Source organism: Pavona decussata, unplaced genomic scaffold, assembly GCF_977016875.1.
Source record: "Pavona decussata unplaced genomic scaffold, jaPavDecu1.1 SCAFFOLD_88, whole genome shotgun sequence".
In the NCBI taxonomy this organism is placed as follows: domain Eukaryota; kingdom Metazoa; phylum Cnidaria; class Anthozoa; order Scleractinia; family Agariciidae; genus Pavona; species Pavona decussata.
This window is the reverse complement of record NW_028145505.1, coordinates 421,274-448,978: the sequence shown is the minus strand read 5'-3', so window position 1 is coordinate 448,978 and position 27,705 is coordinate 421,274. Positions and strand designations below refer to the sequence as shown.

General features: G+C 38.3%; 1 protein-coding gene across 1 annotated transcript in view; it reads right to left on the bottom strand.

Moving 5' to 3' along the window:
• The window catches only part of LOC146474561 (uncharacterized), a 29,876-nt gene extending 2,236 nt beyond the window's left edge, over positions 1-27,640 (bottom strand). The window contains exons 1-11 of the mRNA XM_085116936.1: positions 27,567-27,640; positions 8,599-8,670; positions 8,152-8,223; positions 6,570-6,641; positions 4,791-4,862; positions 2,668-3,670; positions 1,959-2,040; positions 1,689-1,757; positions 1,386-1,445; positions 805-837; positions 437-475 (exon numbers count right to left, since the gene is read on the bottom strand). Coding sequence (XP_084973062.1) covers positions 437-475; positions 805-837; positions 1,386-1,445; positions 1,689-1,757; positions 1,959-2,040; positions 2,668-3,670; positions 4,791-4,862; positions 6,570-6,641; positions 8,152-8,223; positions 8,599-8,670; positions 27,567-27,634 — 1,642 coding nt within the window. The 5' untranslated portion in view covers positions 27,635-27,640. The remainder of the gene's footprint in view (positions 1-436; positions 476-804; positions 838-1,385; positions 1,446-1,688; positions 1,758-1,958; positions 2,041-2,667; positions 3,671-4,790; positions 4,863-6,569; positions 6,642-8,151; positions 8,224-8,598; positions 8,671-27,566) is intronic.
• Positions 27,641-27,705: the final 65 nt, after the last annotated feature.

The window sequence follows — 27,705 nt, the reverse complement described above, 5'->3', positions numbered from 1 at the left end:
TGGGAAACTACAACTCAATAAAGAAACCAGGTAGTTTCGTTTTAATTTGGGTTATTAATTTACGATCTAATCATATACCAAACTAATGAATATCAAAGCACAGTCCTAGAGGCGTTTTCCCAGGTGCCTTTATACATTATTGCTCGGGAAAGCGAAACAATTAGCTGTTTCCTTCATTTACGTTTTAGAATACAAGACTCTGTACCAGCCCGTAAGCTTATAACAATTTTAATTTTGATTTATACCGTTCGGTTGTGACTTTCAGCGAATTCTTTCTTAAGTTCTATGACGATGCTGGCGTTATCTTGCTATTGACGGGATAGCAATGTCGCTACTTGCAGTAGCTACAAAAACCGTACAGAATACTTGCAACTGAGGACCTCTAAATTATCATCTGTTTTCTCTTTAAGGGCTGTAAATAAATGAAGTGCTTTACCTCGTGCGACGACGATCACTGGCTCTTCCCGTTCATAATCTGCATTAATAAGAAAAATAATAATGGTCCAGGCTATTGTACTTCTAAGTAAAGGTTAAATAGAGCCACTTTCGTAATACAGGTCTCCTGAGGAGGTTGGTGTCATTTAATCGGCAGCTTTATAGTGGGTATTTATCAATACGGAAGCTTTTCGTTTAGTTCTTATTGATTTTGATTTTCATCGACTGATAATATGTGCTCTAAGAGCTGAACTTTATTATGGTATTAAAAAAAGGTCACCCTATCTTAAGATGGAAGAGTTGTGAGAAGCTTTGTCGAGAACTAACTTATTAATTAAGAAGAAGCTTCAGGGTGTAATACAAGCGTACCTGTGTCCGATGATGCATCCCCTACTTCTGAATCTGAAAGCAATAAGAGGCAAAAAGTAATATTAAATAAATTAAAAGGATATTCAGATAATCCTAATACTCATTTGACGTTTCAGGGACGAATATGGTGCAAAACTATTTATAGTTTTATAAGAAAAAATAGAGAAAAGAGAAAGAAACCTGAGATAAGCCATCTACATGAGTGATAAAGTTGAACCTATGCTAACCATTGACATTCAAATCCTAGCAGTAGGGAGAATGTTTGTCCCATGAACCTAGTTTATGGCCTTAGCTCCTACGAGTCCACTGTATCTCAGTGGTAGAGCATCCGAACTAGTAATCGGAAGGTCTTAGGTTTGACTCCTGAAAGGAGCACTCGAATTTCCTCTTTCCGTATATGCCTCTGCCATTCACTGAATAATACATTATTCTCAAAGAATAGCTATTTCTGATTACAAGCTAGCTTTTACTTTTCGAAGATCCATTTATTACAAGAATATATCTTTCTTCGAATTTTCATTGTCTGTTATTCTGTCGGTATTCTGTAATGGTACACAGCACTAGATTACTCCTCGAATCACCTTGCTCAGCAGCTGCTTGACCGAGAACTTGCATCTCCAGCATTTCCTGGTCTTGTTTGTCTTGTGGCAAATTAAAGGAAAGCCAGAAAGAAATACAAATAATTAATAACAAGTTATTAAGAATAAGTGTACAAGTATTTTACTAAATAAAGGCAAATATATAACCAGGAAAAGAACGGAGACTAGTGTTTAAAAAGGTGCCACACTATTAGTGCACAGCTTATAGTACAAACTCCGACTTAAAAGGACGAAAATAAACGAAAATAAGGCGGCGAATTGTATTGTAATGGTAGATAAATTTACCCTGGTCGCTCTCATAGTCGTCAGTGTCCTCGTCTTCCGATTCATCATGTTCCTCTTCCCCTCCTTGTTCTATTACAAGCAACATAAACGTGAGAATGGTAGTAAAAACTTAATTTAATTTCAATTTCAGCTTTATTTTTTGAGGCACTGGCTGCGAACAACCTAAAGCTGGTTCCCTGTGGGGCGTTTACACAGCAATATCGATAAACAAGTTGACATGAAAGTGCCGAGGTTATTTAAAACTCAGAAAAAAGTTTTAATTGTACTAACCTTCATCGCCTTGACCACAGAGAGGAATCCCACGCAAATAGCACCAGAGCTTTAGCATTTTCTGTTTTAAGATCCCTCGCACCTGAAATATAAGCCGTTTAGTTCATTTTTAAAGTTTTCATTAATTATTTTAATTTATGAAAAATAACAAAAGCTATCAATATGGTAAAGTAAACAATCATGTTCACACTAAGGGAGGGAAAGGAATTGGCCAGCATGAACTTGGAACCATCCTACACTGCGACCCGTCCTCAAAATTTTATTTGACGCTAACATAGCAAACCATTATTTTCTGTGTTTCAGTTTTTGTCTTTCTTTGTGACCTATTTGATCTCCTTACCGCTAATATTACATTTTTAAATCGTTTTTTTTTTCTAGCTTGTGTGTACGTTTTGTCAATTTTGTGGTATCGAGAGGATTTTACGATAAATGAGGATATAAAAGATACCGGGTATGGTATATTCCTGGGCGTAAAAGGTGTGCAAAAACAACAGCAGCAAGTATGTTTTTTTTTTTCGTGCACTACTGAAGTTGTACAAACGTAGGTTTAGTTCATAAACACTTATGCAGATTGTACTATTAAAGAAAGTCAATGTTCCCCCATGTTAGCTAGATTCACTCAATGTGTGATAAATGAAGAGTCTATTTTTGGAATAGCTGAATTTTTTCTTTCTAGATTGTCTAATGAAGTGTACAAGAGGTTACATACCTGTGGGGTTGCAAAGGTGTAGAGTACTGGATTCATTGCTGAGTTAATTGGTAGGACAAAGACAGCAATCCACACGGCGATATCGTCAGGTGGCTCAAAGGCTTCGTTTAACACCGAATTCAAACCAATCACCACAATCGGGATCCAGGATACAAGGTCGGTTAAAATAATCCAAAACACACGTTTGGCGAGGGACGTTTCTCTCTTGGCATCTCTTGCCCTGGCTTTTCGTTCCCTTCTCGTACCTTGACGGGTGAGCCGCCATCTCGACATGCAGGTCTTGTACAAAATCATGGAGTACGCCACAATAATAACGATAACCAGAGCCACATTCAAACCCACAAATACGGCAATTGAATACTCCCATCCCGAAATAAAGTCGGGGTCAAGCTGGAGGGGGATACACACGACTGATTTACCATAGTAGAATATGCTTTTGTCATGGTCATGGAAATAGCGGATGCCAAAGGTTGGCATGTAAGCAAAAAGAAAACCGATCACCCAGATGCCAAGGCAAAACTTATGGGCCTTCTTTCGAGTGAGTCCCTTGAATTGATAAGGGAACACGATCTTCTTCACTCGCTCAATGGCGAGGAGCGCCAGTGTCATGATGGATACCTGGCTGGACATCGCCGACATTCCCCCTACCATCTGGCATCGAAAACCGGTTCGCCACTCAAAGTCATGCAGATAATATTCACCAGACCAGACAACATCCATTACCCCGACAGTAATAAGGTACACTCCCATCAGTCCATCCGCAACCGCAACGTGCATCAACAGAATCGTTTGCACGACATTCTTTTCTTTAAAGAACACTCGCCAGGTAATCACAAACACAGCCCCAAGAATCGACAAAATTCCAACCACCCAGATGCACCTTTTTGGGTTTACGTTCCGAAACATACTGTCACAGTTTGCAAAATTGTCATTGATGAGAAAAGCACAGCCGGCGTCTTCCTTGAATTCCGCATGGCAGCACATAAGGTTGGTATCAAGTATTCTGCAAGATAATCATAAAGGCCAAAAAATTAACAATTTAAATAAGTAACTTCAAGGGTCGCTTCATGTGACTGCGCTATTGGTTGAATTAGTCTGAAAAGCGTTTGATAAAACGTTTTATTTTCATGCTGACGATGCGCAAGGTTTGCTTATTGCTAGATAAATTGCGACAGATGTGGGCATATGACATAACATGACCCCGTTAGCGTTTTATGATTTCAGTATTATTCTCTGCGATGAGCATTCATTCCTTTTAGCCATGAATTGCTGTTGCTATAGGGAAAAAAATCACAAAAGGGACGTTATGTTTTTGAAGGCTTTTTATTATTTTTGTTGAAATATGTATGAAAAGTAGGGTGTAATAATTTGTAGATTTAAATCAAGATCCTCTTGTGTAGAGGGTATACCACTGTCAAACTCAACAGTAGGGCAGGAAATTTGTAACAAATTTGGGCATAGCGTGGCAAAAATGTGAACAAGCTAATCCCGTAACGTTCAAATGTTTCCCGTTGTTTCCCGAGCTCATAAGGCTACAAATTTACTGGAACGCCAATGATCACCTTGTAACTTACTGGTTACGAGCACGCGTACAGCAAGTCAAAGGGTGGAACCCACCATAAAAGAGACTGAATGATTTATCGTTCATATTTCATGCCACGACTTCATACGCCTCTTAAATGACGTGCAAACTATGTCCTTTAAAACCCAACATGAGTTTGTATTTTTGTTAAAACAGTCATTCCTAGTTTTCCCTAAGCCTAACGCCTGGAAATGAATCAAAGCCTGCCAATTACAGCTAACAACAGGATTTCGTATCTGAACAGAGCTAACTGGTTTCCTAGTTTTCAAAAGGTTTCCTACGATCATTGGCAGCAGTTAAACATGTCATCATTGGTGGAGTTCCCATCTTCTTTTCATGAAGCTATTATGAAATATTGAGACTCCAGTCCCTTTTGCTGTACAGTAGGTATTAACTCTGAAAGTGCGTAGACAGGTTTTCACAATAAAATTTGTTTGGGTATTCTTTATTGGAAACTCAGGACTAGTCAAAGAGAACTTCGCTTATATTAGTCCGCTGAATTGCGTAGGTTTATAATAATTATTTTATCAAAGAATATTACATGTGTGTGATGTTGTCCATTCTAGCGAAAAAGCCCACAGGAAGTTCAGCCATCAGGTTATAATGCATAAATCTGAAATTTAACACATAAATATGTAACTTATTTAGGCGCTGAGTTGCTCGCGTAATTTAAGGCCCGGTTGGTGTAACTTTGGAAATAATGTTAAGATATTCAGACTTTTTCACACAACTTCCCGCTGTCAGGAAAAATCTTTGGCGAATTAGGTCTCAAAATAACCCTGTTCTGCATGATGGGGGATGGGCTAACTTTGAAAGATCGCAACTTTCCTAATATTTGAAGCAATAGCACCAACCTCAGTGACCCTACCTAAGATTTACACGAAAGAATATGATACACCATGTGTTTCCATGGGAAAGCGTCGTTACTTCGCATTTTTATTCCATGGTTCCATGGTAGCATTTGATAATTGGTCTTGATTATTTTGGAGTCACGTTAAGCGGTTTTCTTGGGTTGTGTAAAAATCGAGCCAAGACCGTGGATTTTGATTAGGGATGTAATTTTCACGTCAAGTGACGTCACGACACTGGGGTTATTAATGAAAGAAATTAAGCGCGGTTGAACGCCGGCTAGGTTGATATTTTTGCAAAAATGATACTTAACATTTACAGCTCTGCGCTTAGCGGAATGGAGTTTAAGAGAAAGTAGAGCTGTAGGTGGCTAGGTATTTTTCCATACAAACGAGAGACTCAGTACAGTTTTTAAGGAAGTAAAGTTCATTCAAATGCCTAGTCAACAAACACCGTATTATAACGGCGGGCTATTCCCAGCAAGCCTGACTACTGTCTTCTTCAAATTTAATAACTTATGATAACAATAATAACGGGAATTTCAGTTGAATCCACACAGTGGCTCTTCTCTCCACTGTTTCCAGGTCTAATTGGAATATAGAAATGTTGGTTCAGTTTTTGTGGAGGGAGGAAAACCGGAGTACCAGGAGAAAAACCCTCGGAGCAGGAATGAGAACCAGCAACAACAACGACAAAAACAATCAATCAATCAATCAATCAATCGATCGATCGATCGATCGATCGATCGATCGATCGATCGATCAATTAATCAATCAATCAATCAATCAATCAATCAATCAATCAATCATTTAATCAGTCGTCAGTCAACCAATCAACCAATTAAGCAGTCAATCGATCAATTAATCAATGATTCATTCAACCTATCATCAAACAATTAACCAATCAATCCATTCACCCATCCATCATGCTAAGTATGTTTTCATTTCCTTGAATGGCACAAGGCAATCACTTTGCGTAACAAATATTGTCTTCTAGGATATTTTTAACTGATGTAAATTGAGACAGAACTCTATTAAAGGCCTATTTAGACGGTACAACTTTTGCTTATACAACTGTCGCTAGCGATTTCCAGAGTGCGCTGCTCGCCTCATAAGATGTTAAGACATTTTTTTAAAATCCTACGACATTTTTTGTGACGTACACGACAGTCGTAAGCAAGTTGTAGGTTTGATTTACAAGAAACAATTCGTGTCGTAGGCCTGTCGTAAGTCTGTTGCATGCGACAAAGTAGTACCGTGTAAATCGCCCTTCTGACATAGGTGTTACACTAAGGTACTTCCAACAATGATTGGGACCTATAAATAAATTATTCGTTTAGAACCTTACGAATTATTTGTAAGCTTAGATGTTTTGTCCACGTTTTTCTTTTTCCACACAACTCACACATAGCCAGCAAAAATGTAAATGGAATAGAAATTTGTTCCTATGAAAACCAAAGAGTTATACTTACAAAAATCGCAATGTTTTGACGTCTTGGAAGGTTTCTAAGGAGACGTTCAGGATATCATTATCGTGGATGTCACTACAAAAAGGAGATATGTGTTGTTAATGTTATATTGATTTGATACGATTGATGCTTTTATGAAGTTGTCATTTCACAATAATAATGTTTAGAGAAGCGGACACCCACAAGACCATCATTTGGTGTCCGTAATAGCGAGAGTCCACAATTTCTTCGTACCCCGCTATTGTGAACTCTCGCTATTACGGACACCAAATAATGGTCCCGTAGGTGTCCGCTTTTCTAAACATTATAGTTGTGAAATAACAACTCCCTGAAAATATTGATCGTATCACATAAATATAATATTGACTAATGTCTCTATAATGTTACGAGCCAAAGAAGGGGCAAGTCTGTCTACAACATTGAAATGACAAAATCAGCTAAAATACTGTTGTCGTTGAATCGTTTATTAATACGACGAAGTCTCCAGCAGAAATAGCTAGCCCTTCGCATATCTTGGCTGCAGTTTCAGATTGCTCTTTTTTTTCCCTTCTGATTAGGCATTCTCGACGCCATTGATTTGTCAGCTGCTTAATAACTGTGGTGACGTTATTTCTGCGTAATATAAGGCGCCGCCGAGTTTGGGAATCGAACCCGGGTCACATAAGGCGAACAAACGAAAGAAACGCAACCCACATAAGGCGTCGAGTCCGAGAATCCAATCCGGGCCACATTGATGGGAGTCGAGTTCTCTCACCAGTACGCCATCCCTGCTCCCAGATTTTATTATTCTTGTACTTTTATGACGTCGAGTAATCCGTCGATTTTCCAAACGTTGCTTGCGGTTCCTTGCTCGGGCAATTCGTCTTTAACGAATTTAATTTCTTTGGGATGATTGGCCTTAGTGACAGGAATTAACAATCCACCGTATTGATATGAGGGGACGTCCCGTACGCTGATTTTTTCATGAGCCAATCTAAAGGAAATTGAATACTCTGATACTGGGCAGCCGGGGATTCGTAACAATTCATTCGTTTGTGCCGAGATGATTTGTTGAGGTCCTCTAAATCGTTGTTCTCAGACTTTCTACTGATGAATCGCAATAAGAACGTAACAAAGTAAGTCCCTGAATGGCTCGACTAGCAGCAACATCCTGAAGCGATTTCAGATAGTTGAATTTGTCGATATTCGAGAGAGATGCGTTATCGTGCACCCTAGATTTGTACACGAGTCCCAATGTTTTCTCCATGCAGGTTGTTACGTCCCCTCGAAATTTGGGACCATTTCCAAAATGAAAGATTAAACAGGTAGGTGGTATAGTAAGTACCACTAATCAAAGTCAACCGGTTAGCTCACTTCGGGGGCATTCACAAACCATCACTTCATTAATTGTAAACTGCACCACAACCATTCTGGCAAAGTCCCCCACACAGTGTTGTAAATCATCCTTGAAAATCACCCACGAGGAAGTGGATAATATTATCTATGTTAGTATATATCTTCTGACTTTAAAGTTACTTAGCTATTTATAGCTCTGTGCGTGTCTAAGATATTTAACCCAGTGAAGGGCTAACCATTGTCTACTCACAGGGACAAAAGACTCCTCATCCCCTTGAAAATCCGCTTGGGTAGTTCTTTAATATGATTATTCGACAGATACCTTCAAAAACCAAACAAGTTAAAAAGGTATCAAAACCAAGAAACTCGACACGCGCTTCAATTTGGTTACCATGTAGACACTTTAGATAAGTCTGAACCACCACTCTCCATTTCGTTCAGAGGCGTATATGAAAACTGTTAGCAAGTTTCCATTTTACACACATATAGCCGGTGTTCAGTGGTCGGCTCTTCAATTGAGGTTTAAACAAAAGGAACTTTGTCATTCCCACAACCAGGACAAATAGGGTCTCAGGTCGTTTAATGTTTCAATGAAAAACTGTTGTTAGATGATTTACATTTGTATTGTATACTTTTATTAGTTTGTTTATCAATCAGAATTAGTCTAGTCTGGCAATTAATAAATGGCATTACTTACAAATCAAATAAGTCCTCCAAGCCTTTGAACTGACCAGGATGAAGCTTCGATATGTTGTTTACCTCCAATCTCCTAATATAGTTTTGTAGCAAACAACAAAATATAACAGGTGAGTTGATTATGATGAGCAATAGCCCAGCTTACATGTTGTTACAAGTAACGAAACCTTTGTAAAGGGGGAATAAAGTAGAAGATACATTACTTACATACAATTAGTTCTAGTTCGAATTGGTCTAGTTAAAATCTTAAACAATAAATTCAAGGGAGAATCGCAAGCTTAAAGTTTATTTAGCCAAAGACTCTTTTAAAAATTTATTTCCGAATATTTTTACCACAAAATTGGCAAATCTCGTTGAGATGATTTATAACACTGCAAGATTGTATCCTCCTTATGTCCATAATGATGTTATAACGACAATAAACTGTGCGATTACATGTTAGCGAGTGTTTACTTTTAAGAAAATACATTTATTTCTCCTTCGTCTCACTTCTATTCATCTCGAGGGTTGGTGAAGAAGGAAAAAGAAGTACTAGTACACGCTTTTATATATCAAATGAAAAGCGGAAAAAACCTTGTTGGTTTTCTGGCTAAGATTGATTTGGCAACAATTTTAATGAGTTTCTCGAACTTTTAAATTTCTAGTTTTATCGTCATATATTTTACATCGTATAAATAAAGATTTACTTAAAACCTTGAGTACAAATATTTAAACTAAAAGTGTGCGACAATTCGACGATGCAATCATCGTTATCAATGCAAAGTGGCTGTTTCTGGTTCATTGCAAAGAATTTAGTGAAAACAATATAACAGACATATAGGGTCAGTTATTTAAACAGAGTCTACCATAAATCGCGGCTTAAGGGCCCATTAAAGTATCTCGTTGCTAAGCTACACGGTTGCTACCCAAGTGCAATTTCACTTCCGGTCAGCCAAAATTTTTTTGCGCGCTTTTTTCGGCGCTGGCCCGGCGTCGCCGATTCAAGTTGCCGGTATCTCTTTTTTTACTTCGTTGGAACAAACACAAAAAGAACTTTCCGTTTATATTTTTATTGATTAATTTTCTGCTTTACGGTTACAACATGTGAGTCCTGCCTTTATTTTTGAAACTTGAGTGTTTTGCTTGAAAATGTCATCCACGTACGCACGTCAACAGAAAGCCGCAGCGATGGCTGCATGTCGATGGGGCAATCTCGAAAAGGCGACAGTACAAGATTTCCAGTGTCAGGTTGGGAATCGAAATCTCAAAGATGCGGAGACACAAACTGAAATTAGTATTGCGCTATCATCACCTGCAAACTTCAAAGAAAACTCTGTGTCCGCGGCCTTTTTGACCGCTCCTAAACTCCCTGACGTCTTTTGCGATAAAACTGTGCGACCATGTAAACCTGATGAGTCCGTGAACTGCCCCTCCGAACCTGAGAAACTCCACTGTTTAGATATAACACAAATAAACGAAGCTATCGAGGCCACTAAATTGCAACCACTCTTCCAAGACAGCATGGAGCAGCAGACGGTTAGCAAGGGGGCTTGTAAATTATCCTTGCGAGCAGCTCTAGCTCAAGAATTTCATTCTTACATCAAAAATGCTAACCACTCGATAGAAAACCTGACTGATAATGGTGAGCTCGAAACTTGTGATGGATAACTTCTCCTTACAACGTCAACCTCGCTTGAGAACGTAGTTAACAGTAATTTAAGTAATCTACAGCACCGTGACTGTGAAAAGGAACTGAATTCGAATTTTGTTCGGTAAAACAAAACACAGTTGAAGAGTTCGAGTTCGAGTGTAGTCGATGTGGGAAAAAAGTCAACTTGAAGAGTAGCATTCCTGTCGTTAAAGCCACAACTCGTCCAAGATCTGCAATACGTAATCTCGTTGCTCTTTCATTCCTTGTCAATGGGCAATATTTCAAAGATTACCACAAAATTCTCGGGACTCTCGGTCTGGATCACATCATTTCCACTCAGTGGATCCATATTATTGAATGGATTGCACCGTTCGTAAAAAGGATCGCGGACTGGAGCGTGCAAGAAGCAAGAACTGAAGCAGTTCGGCGTAGAGATAAGTCATCATTGCACATCCAGTTCGACGGCTTTTATCTGACTCGCGGCCACTATTTGAATAACAGCTCAGCTACCGTCCACGATGCAAAGACTGGCAAAATTATTGCGTACTCGCACCGAACAAAGCGCGGCCAAGGTGCTAACTGGGAAGGGACAAGCGGTGGAGCAGCCTGGCCAACAATGCTTAGGCACCAGGCCGCTAAAAATTCGCTCACCACTTCCGGTGCCGCGCAAAAAGAACTTTTCTTCTCGAGAGATAAGTGTAGTTGCTGGATTTTAAAACAATTTGAAAGAACATCATATTTTCTCGGAATTCATACATGGGTCTTGGAACAAAATGAAAAACAAAAAAAATATGCGCAAAAGAGTGGTCAAAGAAGCACAATTTCCATTCTCTTTTTTTTTAATTTTCATAGACCTTTTTCATAAATGGCGGCCGATAAATTATTCTTTTGTTTTCATGAAAATAAGCCTTACTAGCCTCGTCAGCACGTGCAAAATTCAAAAGAATTTTTACTCTGAAATGAGGTTAGTAGGGCTAATTAACATATAGTGAAAAGAATAATAAATCAGCCGCCATTTATGAAAAAAGTCTATTGTAAACCAAAACGCATGCTTAAATTTCTTCAAAACGGCTTTTGAATTGTTATTGTACAGAAAATGCGGTAAAAATGTTTTTAAAAGCCGTTTAAGTAGTATCTCTCGGATGACTAGATCAATTTTATTCATGTATTCAAATAGATTCAAGACCCCATGTAGGTATAGGAGAGAGGGTGTAATGAGATGCAAGCGATCTAGGTATAGGAGGGATGTAATGAGATGCCAACGGTCTGGGTATAGTAGGGGTTTAATGAGATGCAAGTGTATGTATGATTTGAAGTTTATTATTGTAAATTAATTGGAGTAAAGTGTACTGTGTTCTGGCTGTACGATTCCGCCCAACCATCCGGGTAGTACATCAAATATATAGGGAAAGAACAATGGGTGTGCTAAGAACCAATGAGAGATCACTGACGGAAACTATTGAACGGGTCAAACTGGTTTTGAGACCGGTTGGATTTGAGGATTCAAAATGGTAGTCATATTGTTGAAAAGGAAACCGGTCAATCTAGTTTTAAGCCAACGGTTTGTAGTCTGTTAGCTGTAACACCCCAAAAATGGACACCAGACAATATTTTATTTCAACTCAAATAATTTCATTGAATAAACATGATAATTTGTGTCTTTTCCCGTGTTTTGAAAACAACTGACTGGAAAACTGCGTAAACTGTAAGTCATACAACAGAGAGGTAGCCTTACCACAAATTGTGTCCCTTTTTTTTGCACTTAATCAGAGCAAACATAAATCAATTACCGCAGCTTACATTATTTTTAATTTAGTTACTCAACAAATTAATTAAAGTGAACATAAACAATTGACCTTGTTTTCGTTTAACCGATTTCGTTTCCGCGCTACCCTAGTTTCTCTAAACTAATTTTCCGGATAAGAAAATGTTGACAACAGAAGGAAAGCGAAAACGAAATCGTGCGTTTACTTTACAAGACCTACTTACTATTTACTTTCAAATAAAAGTCATGTTGTCCGCTTTGTTACAACGGACTATTTACATTCAACTTAAAGTTGCAGTGTTTTCGTTCAACCGATTTCGTTGCCGCGTTACCCTCGTTTCTCTAAACTAATTTTCCGGAAAAGAAAATGTTGACAACAGAAGGAAAGCGAAAGCCAATTCGTGCGTTTACTTTACACGGTTTACTTTACAAAATTGTCCGCTTTCTTACAACGGACTATTTACCTTCAACTGAAAGTTGCGTTGTTTGTTTTCTTTCAACCGATTTCGTTGCCGCGTTACCCTCGTTTCTCTAAACTAATTTTTCGGAAAAGAAAATGTTGACAGCAGAAGGAAAGCGAAAGCCAATCCGTGAGTTTACTATACACGATGTACTTTACAAAATTATCCGCATGTTACAACGGACCATTTAAATTCAGTTTAAAGTTATGCTGTGCGCTTGGCAACAATACTCGAGTCCTAAACAATTCTAAAGAACGCAAATAGCAAAAAAAAAAATCGTTTTTGTTAAACCAGCTTTAAGTTACTATCGTTTCCCTGAACTAAAATTTTCAGAAAAAGAAATATTGACAGCAGAAGGAAAGCGAAAACATATTTGTGAGTTTACTATACATGATTTAATAACGTTACAAAATTAGTTGCATGTTACAACGGACTACCTATATTCAAATAAGAGTCATGTTGTTCGCTTCGCAACAATAGGCAAGTCCCAAACAATTGTTTAGGCAACAACAAAAAAAAAACGTAATTGGTTTTTGTTAACCTGCTTTATAAGCATGAAGTTAAAGTTATATTTACAAAATTAAGTTTATCACTGCACGCTTAGAAACACACTAAAATGCCTTCCTCAGAGGAACGTGTCAAAACAAAAATATGCACTGTGACTCGAATAGAACGGTATTTATATTTAGAGAAAGTAACATTTCAATTCACGCAAAATTGTTCGCATGTTACAACGGACTACTTATATTCAAATAAAAGTCATGTTGTTCGCTTGCAACAATAGGCGTGAGAAATGAACAGCGTTGTATGCACACAAAGCTTTGAGAAATGAACAACAAGTTTAGTTTTGTTCGTAAAAGCTCTAATAAAACCTTAAGTAAAACGATGCCATTGACAGCGCAAATTTCTTTGAGCAACAAGAAGAAACGATTTCCCTTCGTTCGAATAACGAACTCCCACGCGTAGAACTAGCCTTGAGAACTAGTAAACTACAGTGTAAACTTAAGACAGCGTCCACTCGCAAACATCATTGAGAACATAACAATTAACTTCTTCCGCACGCGCAAAACTAGCAAAATTTTTCCTGACTTTATCACTAAACGCTAAGAAACAGGCTAAAAAAAATATAGGGCTGTATTTAATTCATCTTAACAAAGTCCTTCGGAATGAATGGTTCACAAATCGAAATCATGCGCTCTGAATAATTTTTTCCTTTGACAATATTCACCCGTAAACATAAAAATCCGTGTAAACGATTTCACATTTCGATAAAACTGTAATAACGCAAGTCGAAGGCGACACGAATAGTCAATAAAATCATGAAACTGGAGTTCTCTCTTGTTTATTCGTTTCATCACTTTGTTATTCTAACACAAGAAATTTTCACTTCAACGAAGCGCAATCTATTCGATGACATAAAACCAGGCGAAGACAAAAAGAAAAAGCAAGCTCCATTGGTTTGCGTCTGAGTAGGTATGAAAACATCAGTTGGGCGGAAAAGGAAATTCAAAAATTCGAAAGAGTGCATTGTTCACGAAACGGGTTGTGGTTGATGCCAAAGAGCAATTCAAACAAAATCAAACTTGTCAAACTGCAACTAGACACGCATCGTGTAACTTTGTACGTTAGCGTAATAAACTCAAGCATAGTAGGTGAATAAAACACCTTCAAATATAGTGTGACATAATAAAGTGGTGAATTAACAGTTCAGCGTCCTTTGGAGGCATTTCAATTCTCGTACTTTATCCACGTTATTTGTTGGATTATACACAGCTAAACACACACGGTGTAGATTTTTTTTTTCAGCGCAGTAATCTCTTCCATCGCGTGTGAAACACGCTCAAATAAACGGCGCGACAAACATTCATTAAGAAAGCCGTGAATTAGCTAAGGCATCGAGGTGTTTCAATTCTCGCATTTTAATCTATCATAAACAAGCATCGTGTACATTTTATGTCAATGCAGTAATCTCTTCCAATCGCGTGCGAAACACGCTCGCATAAAGTGCGACAAACATACCTTACTTAAGAAGGCGGTAATTAACTTGAGCATCCTTTGGATGTCTTTCAATGCTCGTACTTTAAATTATACCATCAATACGCATCGCGTAAATTTACGTTAGCGCGTATCACATTACTGCTCAGTGTCGTAACGAAATGGGAAGTGTACAATAAGTTATTTTACGCAGAAAAACTCGTTCATTCAAATGCAAGTGTAACTACATTGTGCAAAGTGCGTGATATTTTGTTTTGTAAACACATAAGAACCGCTTTCTTCGTATTTGCAATGAACAACGTCCAACTTTTGAAAATTCAGTGAATGACACAAGCATGCTCGGAAGAAAGGAAATCCGAGTGCTCCTATGAGGAGTCGAACCTAAGACCTTCCGATTACTAGTTCGAACTTTTCAAATGAAACTGCATTTCTTACCTGAAAATGGTAAAGTTTTTACATGCAAAGCGAAAGGTCAAGTGAACAAACAATCGAGTCTACACTTCCAGCATTCGCGCTTCACTGAGATACGACATATTTGTATGAATCACCCGTTGCAAGCGATAAAAGCAACTCAATACTCATTGCCAACTAAAGTGAGTAAATTGTTTAACTCACATACTACTCTGAGTAAAAGGTACACACTGTAACTGTAAATTCGTCTTCACAAGTCCAAACAAAAGCCTTTTGTTGTTTATTGCGCTTAGGGAATTGTTCCGAGACTCGGCGAAGATGAATTTCAAATCGTCACATAATTGTCGGCGTGTCAAATTAGCGGCACTAGGGGAAAGGGGTTTGGAAAGTTGCGTAAGGTTTACTATTATTGTTATTGACCCCAAGCAATAAACCTGGAAATGCTAAATTTTTTTATACGATTTTGGATCAGTTGATAATAGCGCGCAGCACAACGCCGCAAAACAGCGAAGCTTTTATCGATGGTTTCACTTGGTCAAGAGTTCTGAATTTCAAAACTAACTTCCCTTACTCGTAAAAAAAGGAAAGGAAAGAAAAGGCTTCGTTTATGAAAACTAGCGCTTTCGATTGGAAAAATCGCCCGATTAGACCGTTTGATTGAAAAGGATCAATGTGGTCGTTGTCATTTAGTCTTAAAACAAAAGCATCGGTTGCTAGCGCGGCTCTTAAAGAAGAGGTGTTATTTTAAAAACCATCCACTTTCACTCGGGACGCGACGCTTTCGCCAAATATGCAAATTTCGAACTCGTGCAGTCATCCGCAAGTTTTGAATTTCCCTCGTGAATTTCGCTATTGTAATAACAGCGAGTTTGAATTTCCCTCCTGAATTGATAAGCCTTTGTTTAGCGCTAAAGCTATTGTTTCAAAATCTCCTTTTATGGCCATATTTGCGACGCTAAACAAAGAGCATTGTCTTTGAATTTGATCAGCTTTTCTTGATACGCACATAATGCTCATTTTGTAAACTTGCAAGTGATGGAAGCAACTCAATACTCATTGCCAAATAAAGTGAGTACACCGTTTTACTCACATACTACTCTGAGTAAAAGGTACACACTGTAACCTCATGATGCTCATTTTGTAAACTTGCAAGTGATAGAAGCAACTCAACACCCATTGCTAAAGAAAGTGAGTAAACCGTCTTACTCACATACTACTCTGAGTAAAAGTCACACACTTGGACCGGCACATGATGCTCATTTCTTAAAAGTGCTCCGAGCATTCAAAGTTACTCATTATAACAAAATACTGCTCATTGACGCTAAAGAGTAACACTGGGTTTAGAGCAAGATGCAGTGCTTAACACAAGTCAGCTAAAGGGTGATATCCAAAATTGGTGCGGAACCCAACTATGACACTACTCAAGATTACAAGCGATATATTATTTTTATTATTATTATTATTATTATTATTATTATTATTATTATTATTATTATTATTATTATTATTACTAGTTTGACGGCGTCATCTAGGTATCAACTCGTTTGACGGCGTCTATGTAGACGAATGTTCCTTCCTTGTTTGGTCACAAAACTATCTCATTGGTCAGAATAGATCAGACCATCGTTTTCTGGTTGGATGAAACCAATCATACAACCAAGGGGAAAGTGTATAAGAGGAGTTTGTTTGACGGTCGAAACAATTCTTCCGTCAAGATGAGCTGTGAATGGATCAACGTAGATGCTTCTTCAATGCGCATACCGTTTCCAAAAGAAAAGAAGTTGAAGTTAAAGTTGAAAAGGAAAAATCAAGTCACTGACAACACCTTGGACCTAACCGAGAGAAAACCCACTCGTCCCTCCAAAGTATCCACAGGAAGTAGAAAAAAGCAAAGGACCAATGAGGAAGAAGTAGAACTTGGTGGTACCATACAAAGTATTTTTCGCACCAAGGAGGACCAATTCAGAAAGACGTTAGAGGCAGAGTATTTCGGATATCAACCAAATGAAGTTGAGGATCCTAGAATGGTGAAACATCAGAGTCTTCTTCTTGATTCCAAAAAGGAAAAAACAGATGTTATCGAAGAAGTAATTGAAGAGGGTACTTCTGTGAACGAAAAAGAAAATGCCGTGAACAATTTGTTGAAAGAATTGGATTGCTTTGAATTGAAAAGACAGGACAATGTCGAGAAGAAAACCACTCAGACAAATCCTGAAATGCATCCATTGGATCCGGATCACTTGCTGTGTTGTCCCATTCACGAAGTGTTTGTGGAAAGAAAGGTCTCACAAAAGGGTTGGGAGTACATAAAGTGTCCCCACGCCACCTGCCCACTGTTTGCTTTTGCTTTAGACATGTTGCCTTATATGAGTGCTGTGAAAAGTCAACTCCATGAGGAACTGAAACAAAAGTGGAACAATTTGGTTTGTTGCTGTTCCCGTTCTATGACGCTCAGTGTTAGCAAATCAGAGAAGAACCCTGGTCGTTTGTACTTAAGGTGCAACAATAACCAGTGCGAATTTTTCCAATGGGCTGATGTACCCCTAACCCAGAAAAACCGAGACTGGATAGAGGGGAACACTGAACCCCATCCTGGTGCCTACAGGTTTCCTCAGAAATGCCGTGATACCGAAGCTTATCCTTTGAGAAGTTACATTAACCCAGATCCATTTCCAAGACCCGTGAGAGGGTATGTCGGAAAAAAACTCCTCTGGGATGAAGCAGAAGAGGCTGTTCGAAATATCGTGGTAATAGATTGCAACAACAGGATTGTGGATCCACCGGAGCTAAGTGGTTACCTCTATCAACCTGAATGCAAAGAACAATACGTTCAAAAAGTCTATGACATTAGACGTAACGGTGGCTTGAAGATGTAAGACCGTTATCACATCCTTTTTTTTAAGGAAAATGTTATAAAAATATGTTTCTTGTCTCAATAAAGTCAGTTGTCACTATCATTTGCATTTTCCCTTGGTCATAAAAGGTTCTGATTGGTCAGATGTTTTCTTCTAAAACTGTGTTTGACTCGTATGGACGGGTTGAAACCGGTTATGTCATCTTAAAAGTCACTTGATAAGAGTTGTGTGTCATGAGCCGGTCGCAGTCATTTTATATAGTTTTTAAAAACCGGTTCTTTCGAATAAAAACCCCAGTTTACCACTGGTCAAATTGCCCAATAACGGTATTATGTATGTTCAAGCTGCTTGCCAGTTATGGGTGGTAATAGGGCAGATCATTTTGTGGTTGTGCAGATCCCATTCACGTTTAGGCTGGTGTTTTGTTTTTTTTGGAGACAGCAACACGAGACATGTTTAACCGGCTTACACGAGTCGAACCTTTTAAATGTATATAAGGGTCACCAGTTTGCTTATTCTTTACAGTATATGTTATTCTGTCGCCAGCCTCTCAGCCACTTTATTTTACCGAAGTGACGATGGAACCAAAGAATGAGATCCAACCACCTCACGTAACGTTTCACCTAATAGACGAATTGGAAAATGGGGAAAATAAACGTGGAGCTGTATTGGTTGGCCATGTCTTTCAGCTCGCTTTCGCTGCTGTATGTGATGAACTCATTCAGCAAGAAAAATGGGAACAATGTCATGGTTGTGCTATCAATCATCCAAGTCAGCGACAACATTCGTGTTTAATGATAGACAACGAAGAAGTGTGGTTCCGTTACTTCGATCAACTTGTGGACAAAGTTGACCTTTCACGTATTAGGAGGATTGCAGAAAGTGTTTGTGGTACTCTCGGATTCAAACTCAGCGACAAATGGGAAACCTACGTCAGCGACTTGCCTAAACATCCCAGAACTGCCATTTACCTAACATCCTTAGAACTCAAGAGTGCCGGTGACGTCGTGCATTTAGAGGGAGTGAAAACTCGCATTCTAAACGCTATTTATCATCGTGTAAATGGACAATACTACCACTATTTCAGGGATCCTCAAAGATCTGTTTATTCCGACCAAGAACTATCGGAAGTGGAACCGACAAGGGATTACTGCGCTCATGCAAGAGAGGACCATTGCAGGGATATTGATTTTCTCGCCAATGAAATTCACAATCAACTTCGCTTTTGAGCAATAAGGGTAATTACTAAACAGTTACAAGCAACTAGAAAATTGATAGTAAAAACTTCCGAATGCACCATGTACCGACATAGGTACATTAAATGTAAATTTAGATAACATCAATGTTATCTAATCATCATCCTCATCATTCCTTTTGGAATGCGTTTATAATAAAATATCATGTTCATTCAATAACATTAATTGTATGATACAGCGCTATATCTTCTATAGTGTGTTGCAAAAAATTAAATTTTCTTTCGATCAAGAAATCGTTTGTGATTACTTGTTCTGTTGCGCCCTATTACCCCTATAACAAGTAACATGAGCATATATACGCTCAGAGCATGCGTTGCATGACTAACAGTTGACCACTCCGAGCATGCATAATACCACAATCGCGTAATATTCGTGTAGGCTGAGTACCACTTGAGCGTTCAGAGTATGGCAAGGATCAACGATGGACTATTACCAGTTACTCAAAGAGATGCGAGCACGCATGTTGCCAGTAACTCTCTTTGAGTGACTCAATTTTATTGATGAGTAAAAAAATTATTGGTTTACTCATTTCAAGGCAGGAAAGTGTCTAGAGCGAGCACGCATGTCACCAGTAGCTCTTTTTGAGTGACTCAATAAATGAGTCAAAAATTCATTAGCTTGCTCATTTCAAAGCAGGAAAGCGTCTAGTAAGCATCGCAGAACTAAGCTATGGCACATCCTTGTCAGTTCTGTCAGAGAACGTTTAGTCGAACATTTAATAGAGACCGTCACGAGAAGCAGAGTTGTCACAAGCGTCTAATGCAAAACCAAGAGGAGATGAGCAGTCAAAATACTATTAGTGACGATCATTCTTCAGATACTTTTGTTAAAGCAAACGCAGATGAAGGACAACATGTAGGGAATCTAAGTGACGACAATGAAGAACGAGAATATGAATATGATGATGATGATGACGATGCTGATGATATTGATGATAAAGATGAAAGTGATGAAGAAGATGATGACGAAAACGATACAGGCGATGACAAAGAAGATGAAAACACGGATAGTGACAATGAGGATGCTGGTAGTGATCCCTGGGATAAGTTGCGTGGGGAAGCTATTCGTGATCTGAATTCAGTTTGGGAGGAACAGGTCGAAGAGTACATGGTGCAGGGTTTTCGAAAACAAGATGCCGAGGCTCAAGCATCCAATCTGCTTCTTCCTGCTTATAGAAAGAGGCTTCGAACCTTATATCTACATTATCTGAAGTGGTACTGTGATCTTAAAACTGATCCAGTTCATAACAAGGTAATGAAAACGCTGCGTAGTTTTATGGAAGAGGATGAAATGGATTATACAGAGGCGGCAGAGGCAGCAATCACAAAACGGAAATACCTACTGAACAGACTATTTGAATACGAGGATGTGCATAAAGAAAGTTCAGACGGCGAAGAGTCGTTCAGTTACACAAGACAAAAGAGAAAATATCACGAACGTTGCTAGTAGAGTGACAAATGAATTCCTAGGCCGGTCGATGTCTCCATGCAAAACCAAACTTAAATAGTTGGACAGAAAGACGAGGAAAGATCCAACCTGTCCAAGCTGTTAGGTTACAGCAAATGTTCATTCATAGGTTACTGCAATAATCAGGACAAATATACACCACTCATAAATAGTACATCACGAATAAGACGTAGGAAATATGATGTCTAATAAACGATTTTACTATCTCTATCCTTTCATTGCAACCACATGATTATTGTATTGTAGTGTTGTTTCTTCTTTAGACTCTTTTAACTATGTAAGAAACTGTGCGTTTTTCTTTTTGAATTCAATAAATTGTTTTTAATCGCTTGTAATTTGGTTTGTCAAAGTTGGGTTCCGCACCAATTTTGGACATCACCCTTTAGCTGACTTGTGTTAAGCACTGCATCTTGCTCTAAACCCAGTGTTACTCTTTAGCGTCAATGAGCAGTATTTTGTTATAATGAGTAACTTTGAATGCTCGGAGCACTTTTAAGAAATGAGCATCATGTGCCGGTCCAAGTGTGTGACTTTTACTCAGAGTAGTATGTGAGTAAGACGGTTTACTCACTTTCTTTAGCAATGGGTGTTGAGTTACTTCTATCACTTGCAAGTTTACAAAATGAGCATCATGAGGTTACAGTGTGTACCTTTTACTCAGAGTAGTATGTGAGTAAAACGGTGTACTCACTTTATTTGGCAATGAGTATTGAGTTGCTTCCATCACTTGCAAGTTTACAAAATGAGCATTATGTGCGTATCAAGAAAAGCTGATCAAATTCAAAGACAATGCTCTTTGTTTAGCGTCGCAAATATGGCCATAAAAGGAGATTTTGAAACAATAGCTTTAGCGCTAAACAAAGGCTTATCAATTCAGGAGGGAAATTCAAACTCGCTGTTATTACAATAGCGAAATTCACGAGGGAAATTCAAAACTTGCGGATGACTGCACGAGTTCGAAATTTGCATATTTGGCGAAAGCGTCGCGTCCCGAGTGAAAGTGGATGGTTTTTAAACTAACACCTCTTCTTTAAGAGCCGCGCTAGCAACCGATGCTTTTGTTTTAAGACTAAATGACAACGACCACATTGATCCTTTTCAATCAAACGGTCTAATCGGGCGATTTTTCCAATCGAAAGCGCTAGTTTTCATAAACGAAGCCTTTTCTTTCCTTTCCTTTTTTTACGAGTAAGGGAAGTTAGTTTTGAAATTCAGAACTCTTGACCAAGTGAAACCATCGATAAAAGCTTCGCTGTTTTGCGGCGTTGTGCTGCGCGCTATTATCAACTGATCCAAAATCGTATAAAAAAATTTAGCATTTCCAGGTTTATTGCTTGGGGTCAATAACAATAATAGTAAACCTTACGCAACTTTCCAAACCCCTTTCCCCTAGTGCCGCTAATTTGACACGCCGACAATTATGTGACGATTTGAAATTCATCTTCGCCGAGTCTCGGAACAATTCCCTAAGCGCAATAAACAACAAAAGGCTTTTGTTTGGACTTGTGAAGACGAATTTACAGTTACAGTGTGTACCTTTTACTCAGAGTAGTATGTGAGTTAAACAATTTACTCACTTTAGTTGGCAATGAGTATTGAGTTGCTTTTATCGCTTGCAACGGGTGATTCATACAAATATGTCGTATCTCAGTGAAGCGCGAATGCTGGAAGTGTAGACTCGATTGTTTGTTCACTTGACCTTTCGCTTTGCATGTAAAAACTTTACCATTTTCAGGTAAGAAATGCAGTTTCATTTGAAAAGTTCGAACTAGTAATCGGAAGGTCTTAGGTTCGACTCCTCATAGGAGCACTCGGATTTCCTTTCTTCCGAGCATGCTTGTGTCATTCACTGAATTTTCAAAAGTTGGACGTTGTTCATTGCAAATACGAAGAAAGCGGTTCTTATGTGTTTACAAAACAAAATATCACGCACTTTGCACAATGTAGTTACACTTGCATTTGAATGAACGAGTTTTTCTGCGTAAAATAACTTATTGTACACTTCCCATTTCGTTACGACACTGAGCAGTAATGTGATACGCGCTAACGTAAATTTACGCGATGCGTATTGATGGTATAATTTAAAGTACGAGCATTGAAAGACATCCAAAGGATGCTCAAGTTAATTACCGCCTTCTTAAGTAAGGTATGTTTGTCGCACTTTATGCGAGCGTGTTTCGCACGCGATTGGAAGAGATTACTGCATTGACATAAAATGTACACGATGCTTGTTTATGATAGATTAAAATGCGAGAATTGAAACACCTCGATGCCTTAGCTAATTCACGGCTTTCTTAATGAATGTTTGTCGCGCCGTTTATTTGAGCGTGTTTCACACGCGATGGAAGAGATTACTGCGCTGAAAAAAAAAATCTACACCGTGTGTGTTTAGCTGTGTATAATCCAACAAATAACGTGGATAAAGTACGAGAATTGAAATGCCTCCAAAGGACGCTGAACTGTTAATTCACCACTTTATTATGTCACACTATATTTGAAGGTGTTTTATTCACCTACTATGCTTGAGTTTATTACGCTAACGTACAAAGTTACACGATGCGTGTCTAGTTGCAGTTTGACAAGTTTGATTTTGTTTGAATTGCTCTTTGGCATCAACCACAACCCGTTTCGTGAACAATGCACTCTTTCGAATTTTTGAATTTCCTTTTCCGCCCAACTGATGTTTTCATACCTACTCAGACGCAAACCAATGGAGCTTGCTTTTTCTTTTTGTCTTCGCCTGGTTTTATGTCATCGAATAGATTGCGCTTCGTTGAAGTGAAAATTTCTTGTGTTAGAATAACAAAGTGATGAAACGAATAAACAAGAGAGAACTCCAGTTTCATGATTTTATTGACTATTCGTGTCGCCTTCGACTTGCGTTATTACAGTTTTATCGAAATGTGAAATCGTTTACACGGATTTTTATGTTTACGGGTGAATATTGTCAAAGGAAAAAATTATTCAGAGCGCATGATTTCGATTTGTGAACCATTCATTCCGAAGGACTTTGTTAAGATGAATTAAATACAGCCCTATATTTTTTTTAGCCTGTTTCTTAGCGTTTAGTGATAAAGTCAGGAAAAATTTTGCTAGTTTTGCGCGTGCGGAAGAAGTTAATTGTTATGTTCTCAATGATGTTTGCGAGTGGACGCTGTCTTAAGTTTACACTGTAGTTTACTAGTTCTCAAGGCTAGTTCTACGCGTGGGAGTTCGTTATTCGAACGAAGGGAAATCGTTTCTTCTTGTTGCTCAAAGAAATTTGCGCTGTCAATGGCATCGTTTTACTTAAGGTTTTATTAGAGCTTTTACGAACAAAACTAAACTTGTTGTTCATTTCTCAAAGCTTTGTGTGCATACAACGCTGTTCATTTCTCACGCCTATTGTTGCAAGCGAACAACATGACTTTTATTTGAATATAAGTAGTCCGTTGTAACATGCGAACAATTTTGCGTGAATTGAAATGTTACTTTCTCTAAATATAAATACCGTTCTATTCGAGTCACAGTGCATATTTTTGTTTTGACACGTTCCTCTGAGGAAGGCATTTTAGTGTGTTTCTAAGCGTGCAGTGATAAACTTAATTTTGTAAATATAACTTTAACTTCATGCTTATAAAGCAGGTTAACAAAAACCAATTACGTTTTTTTTTTGTTGTTGCCTAAACAATTGTTTGGGACTTGCCTATTGTTGCGAAGCGAACAACATGACTCTTATTTGAATATAGGTAGTCCGTTGTAACATGCAACTAATTTTGTAACGTTATTAAATCATGTATAGTAAACTCACAAATATGTTTTCGCTTTCCTTCTGCTGTCAATATTTCTTTTTCTGAAAATTTTAGTTCAGGGAAACGATAGTAACTTAAAGCTGGTTTAACAAAAACGATTTTTTTTTTTGCTATTTGCGTTCTTTAGAATTGTTTAGGACTCGAGTATTGTTGCCAAGCGCACAGCATAACTTTAAACTGAATTTAAATGGTCCGTTGTAACATGCGGATAATTTTGTAAAGTACATCGTGTATAGTAAACTCACGGATTGGCTTTCGCTTTCCTTCTGCTGTCAACATTTTCTTTTCCGAAAAATTAGTTTAGAGAAACGAGGGTAACGCGGCAACGAAATCGGTTGAAAGAAAACAAACAACGCAACTTTCAGTTGAAGGTAAATAGTCCGTTGTAAGAAAGCGGACAATTTTGTAAAGTAAACCGTGTAAAGTAAACGCACGAATTGGCTTTCGCTTTCCTTCTGTTGTCAACATTTTCTTTTCCGGAAAATTAGTTTAGAGAAACGAGGGTAACGCGGCAACGAAATCGGTTGAACGAAAACACTGCAACTTTAAGTTGAATGTAAATAGTCCGTTGTAACAAAGCGGACAACATGACTTTTATTTGAAAGTAAATAGTAAGTAGGTCTTGTAAAGTAAACGCACGATTTCGTTTTCGCTTTCCTTCTGTTGTCAACATTTTCTTATCCGGAAAATTAGTTTAGAGAAACTAGGGTAGCGCGGAAACGAAATCGGTTAAACGAAAACAAGGTCAATTGTTTATGTTCACTTTAATTAATTTGTTGAGTAACTAAATTAAAAATAATGTAAGCTGCGGTAATTGATTTATGTTTGCTCTGATTAAGTGCAAAAAAAAGGGACACAATTTGTGGTAAGGCTACCTCTCTGTTGTATGACTTACAGTTTACGCAGTTTTCCAGTCAGTTGTTTTCAAAACACGGGAAAAGACACAAATTATCATGTTTATTCAATGAAATTATTTGAGTTGAAATAAAATATTGTCTGGTGTCCATTTTTGGGGTGTTACAGCTAACAGACTACAAACCGTTGGCTTAAAACTAGATTGACCGGTTTCCTTTTCAACAATATGACTACCATTTTGAATCCTCAAATCCAACCGGTCTCAAAACCAGTTTGACCCGTTCAATAGTTTCCGTCAGTGATCTCTCATTGGTTCTTAGCACACCCATTGTTCTTTCCCTATATATTTGATGTACTACCCGGATGGTTGGGCGGAATCGTACAGCCAGAACACAGTACACTTTACTCCAATTAATTTACAATAATAAACTTCAAATCATACATACACTTGCATCTCATTAAACCCCTACTATACCCAGACCGTTGGCATCTCATTACATCCCTCCTATACCTAGATCGCTTGCATCTCATTACACCCTCTCTCCTATACCTACATGGGGTCTTGAATCTATTTGAATACATGAATAAAATTGATCTAGTCATCCGAGAGATACTACTCGTTTAGTTAAAATGCATTTTTCTGTTTCTGGTCACGTGACATTGGGCGTGGTCCGATGACGTCATGAACTGGACTATATTTGCCCCCTATGGGTATTGCCCAAATTTGGTCCAATTGAAACATACACGTGCAAAGTTATAGCAAATTGATTTTTCCCTACCAACGTCATCAAAAGATACTTTAATGGGCCCTTAAGACAATCAGTGGGCCTCCAAATCTGTTGATAAGTGATTTATTTTAAGTAAATAAATAGTTTTCTAGGCTGGGATGCAAGCCTTCCTGTTACTGTCAGCAGTAGACAATGTTTAGATATGACTGTTGGCAAAATTGAAAATATGGTTTAGAACGTGATTTTGTTAAGCACCGTCTAAACTGTCTTTTTAATAACTGACCCTTAGTGTTCTTTTTGATTATGTAAATAACTTGGTGCGGATGGAATCAGCTTGTACGTTGAAAGCTAGTTTAAGATCTTGAATGATCAACATTACGTGAATTAAGCAGTCAAATTTGTTGCGGCATTTTTTCGGCACTGAAAAGTTGTTAGTTAAATTATTTTTTTAGTATCCGGTGCAAATCGTACATGTGCTTGCCTATAAATTGAGGAATAACGTAAACTGTGTTCGGCAACACGTTCATGTAAGTGTCGGTTGGTGTACCCGACAAAGTCCATATCGCATAGACCACATTTAAATCGCATTGTTGGTTGATGATACTTGGTTTCAGTTCCCTGGATTTTAACACATCTCCGATTTTCCGGCTTGTAAACACAGCTGGATGAAGGCGCAAAGCCAATTTTGTTGCCGAATGACATCACTTGTTTCTTTGTGCCGTCTGCCGGTCACAAGATGGGTCCATGGCTTAAGCCGGCGACAAGCTAGGCGATTTTATTAACCGATCGCGACGAATATGATCGTCAGCGAAAATCGCAAGCAATTTCCGCCACTGATTGATGCGGACACACTTGGCAATTTTTTTCGTTGATTGCCGCGATGTGGCACTTAAACAATGTTCCCAGGCTCCATCGTATCGCTACTATCCGACATTTTGAAAAGTCGTGCGATAAAATAGCCCATACTGATTAGTTGACTTTACTGGCGATCTGCAGCGATGAGCGCAGGAAATAGCGGGAACGAGCACACTAGGCAAATGCCGGCGAATTTAATCACCGATATCTGACATGCCAGATATCGACGATTTTATACGCCGATCAGCGTATAAAATCGCCTAGTGTGTAACTGGCTTTAACACACGAAATGTTGATCTATCAAAACCTTAAACCAGCTTTGAACATGCAAGCTGACACCATCCGCGCTAAGTTATTTACATAATCACAAAGAAAATTAATGTCTATTATATTGTGTTCACTAGTTTATATTCAACCACGAAGAAACAGCCACTTTGCCTTGATAGTTATGATAGCATCATTGAAACGTCGAAAAGCTTTAGTTTTAATATAATTTACAATTGTATATCATATCGGCGTTTGTAATGTTTTTATGTATTTTCTATGTTTTTGAAACAATTTTAACAGTTTCGAGAGTTTCCTAAAACATGGATACGTCCTAATTACACGAATCACAAAGGAACGATATATCTTACAGAACCAATTGTCATGACTTTATCGTTATTGAAATACGTGAGCGGTGCTTTTTAATCCCCCCACCCCTCCCCCTTCTCGCCTGCCCTCATCTGCCCCCTTAAGTCTTAGGAACTCAAAAAAAAAAAAAGGAAAAAAAAAAAAACATTAAATACAACTAAAATTGGGTTGCATTTGTTAGTTGCTGTCACAGTTTCTGTATGATGCAGTTTTCCAATTAAGCGGTCTAATTTTTCTATGAACCAAATATCCATGAACCTCACTTACAGTATCTTTATCTTGGTCAAGTTCCTGAAGACGTCATGGGAGAGATTATTAAGTTTGTTGTGAGCCATCCACCTACATAATAACTTACATTTTAGCTGTACAAATAATACAACTAGCCACAACTTAGCTGACAGTACTC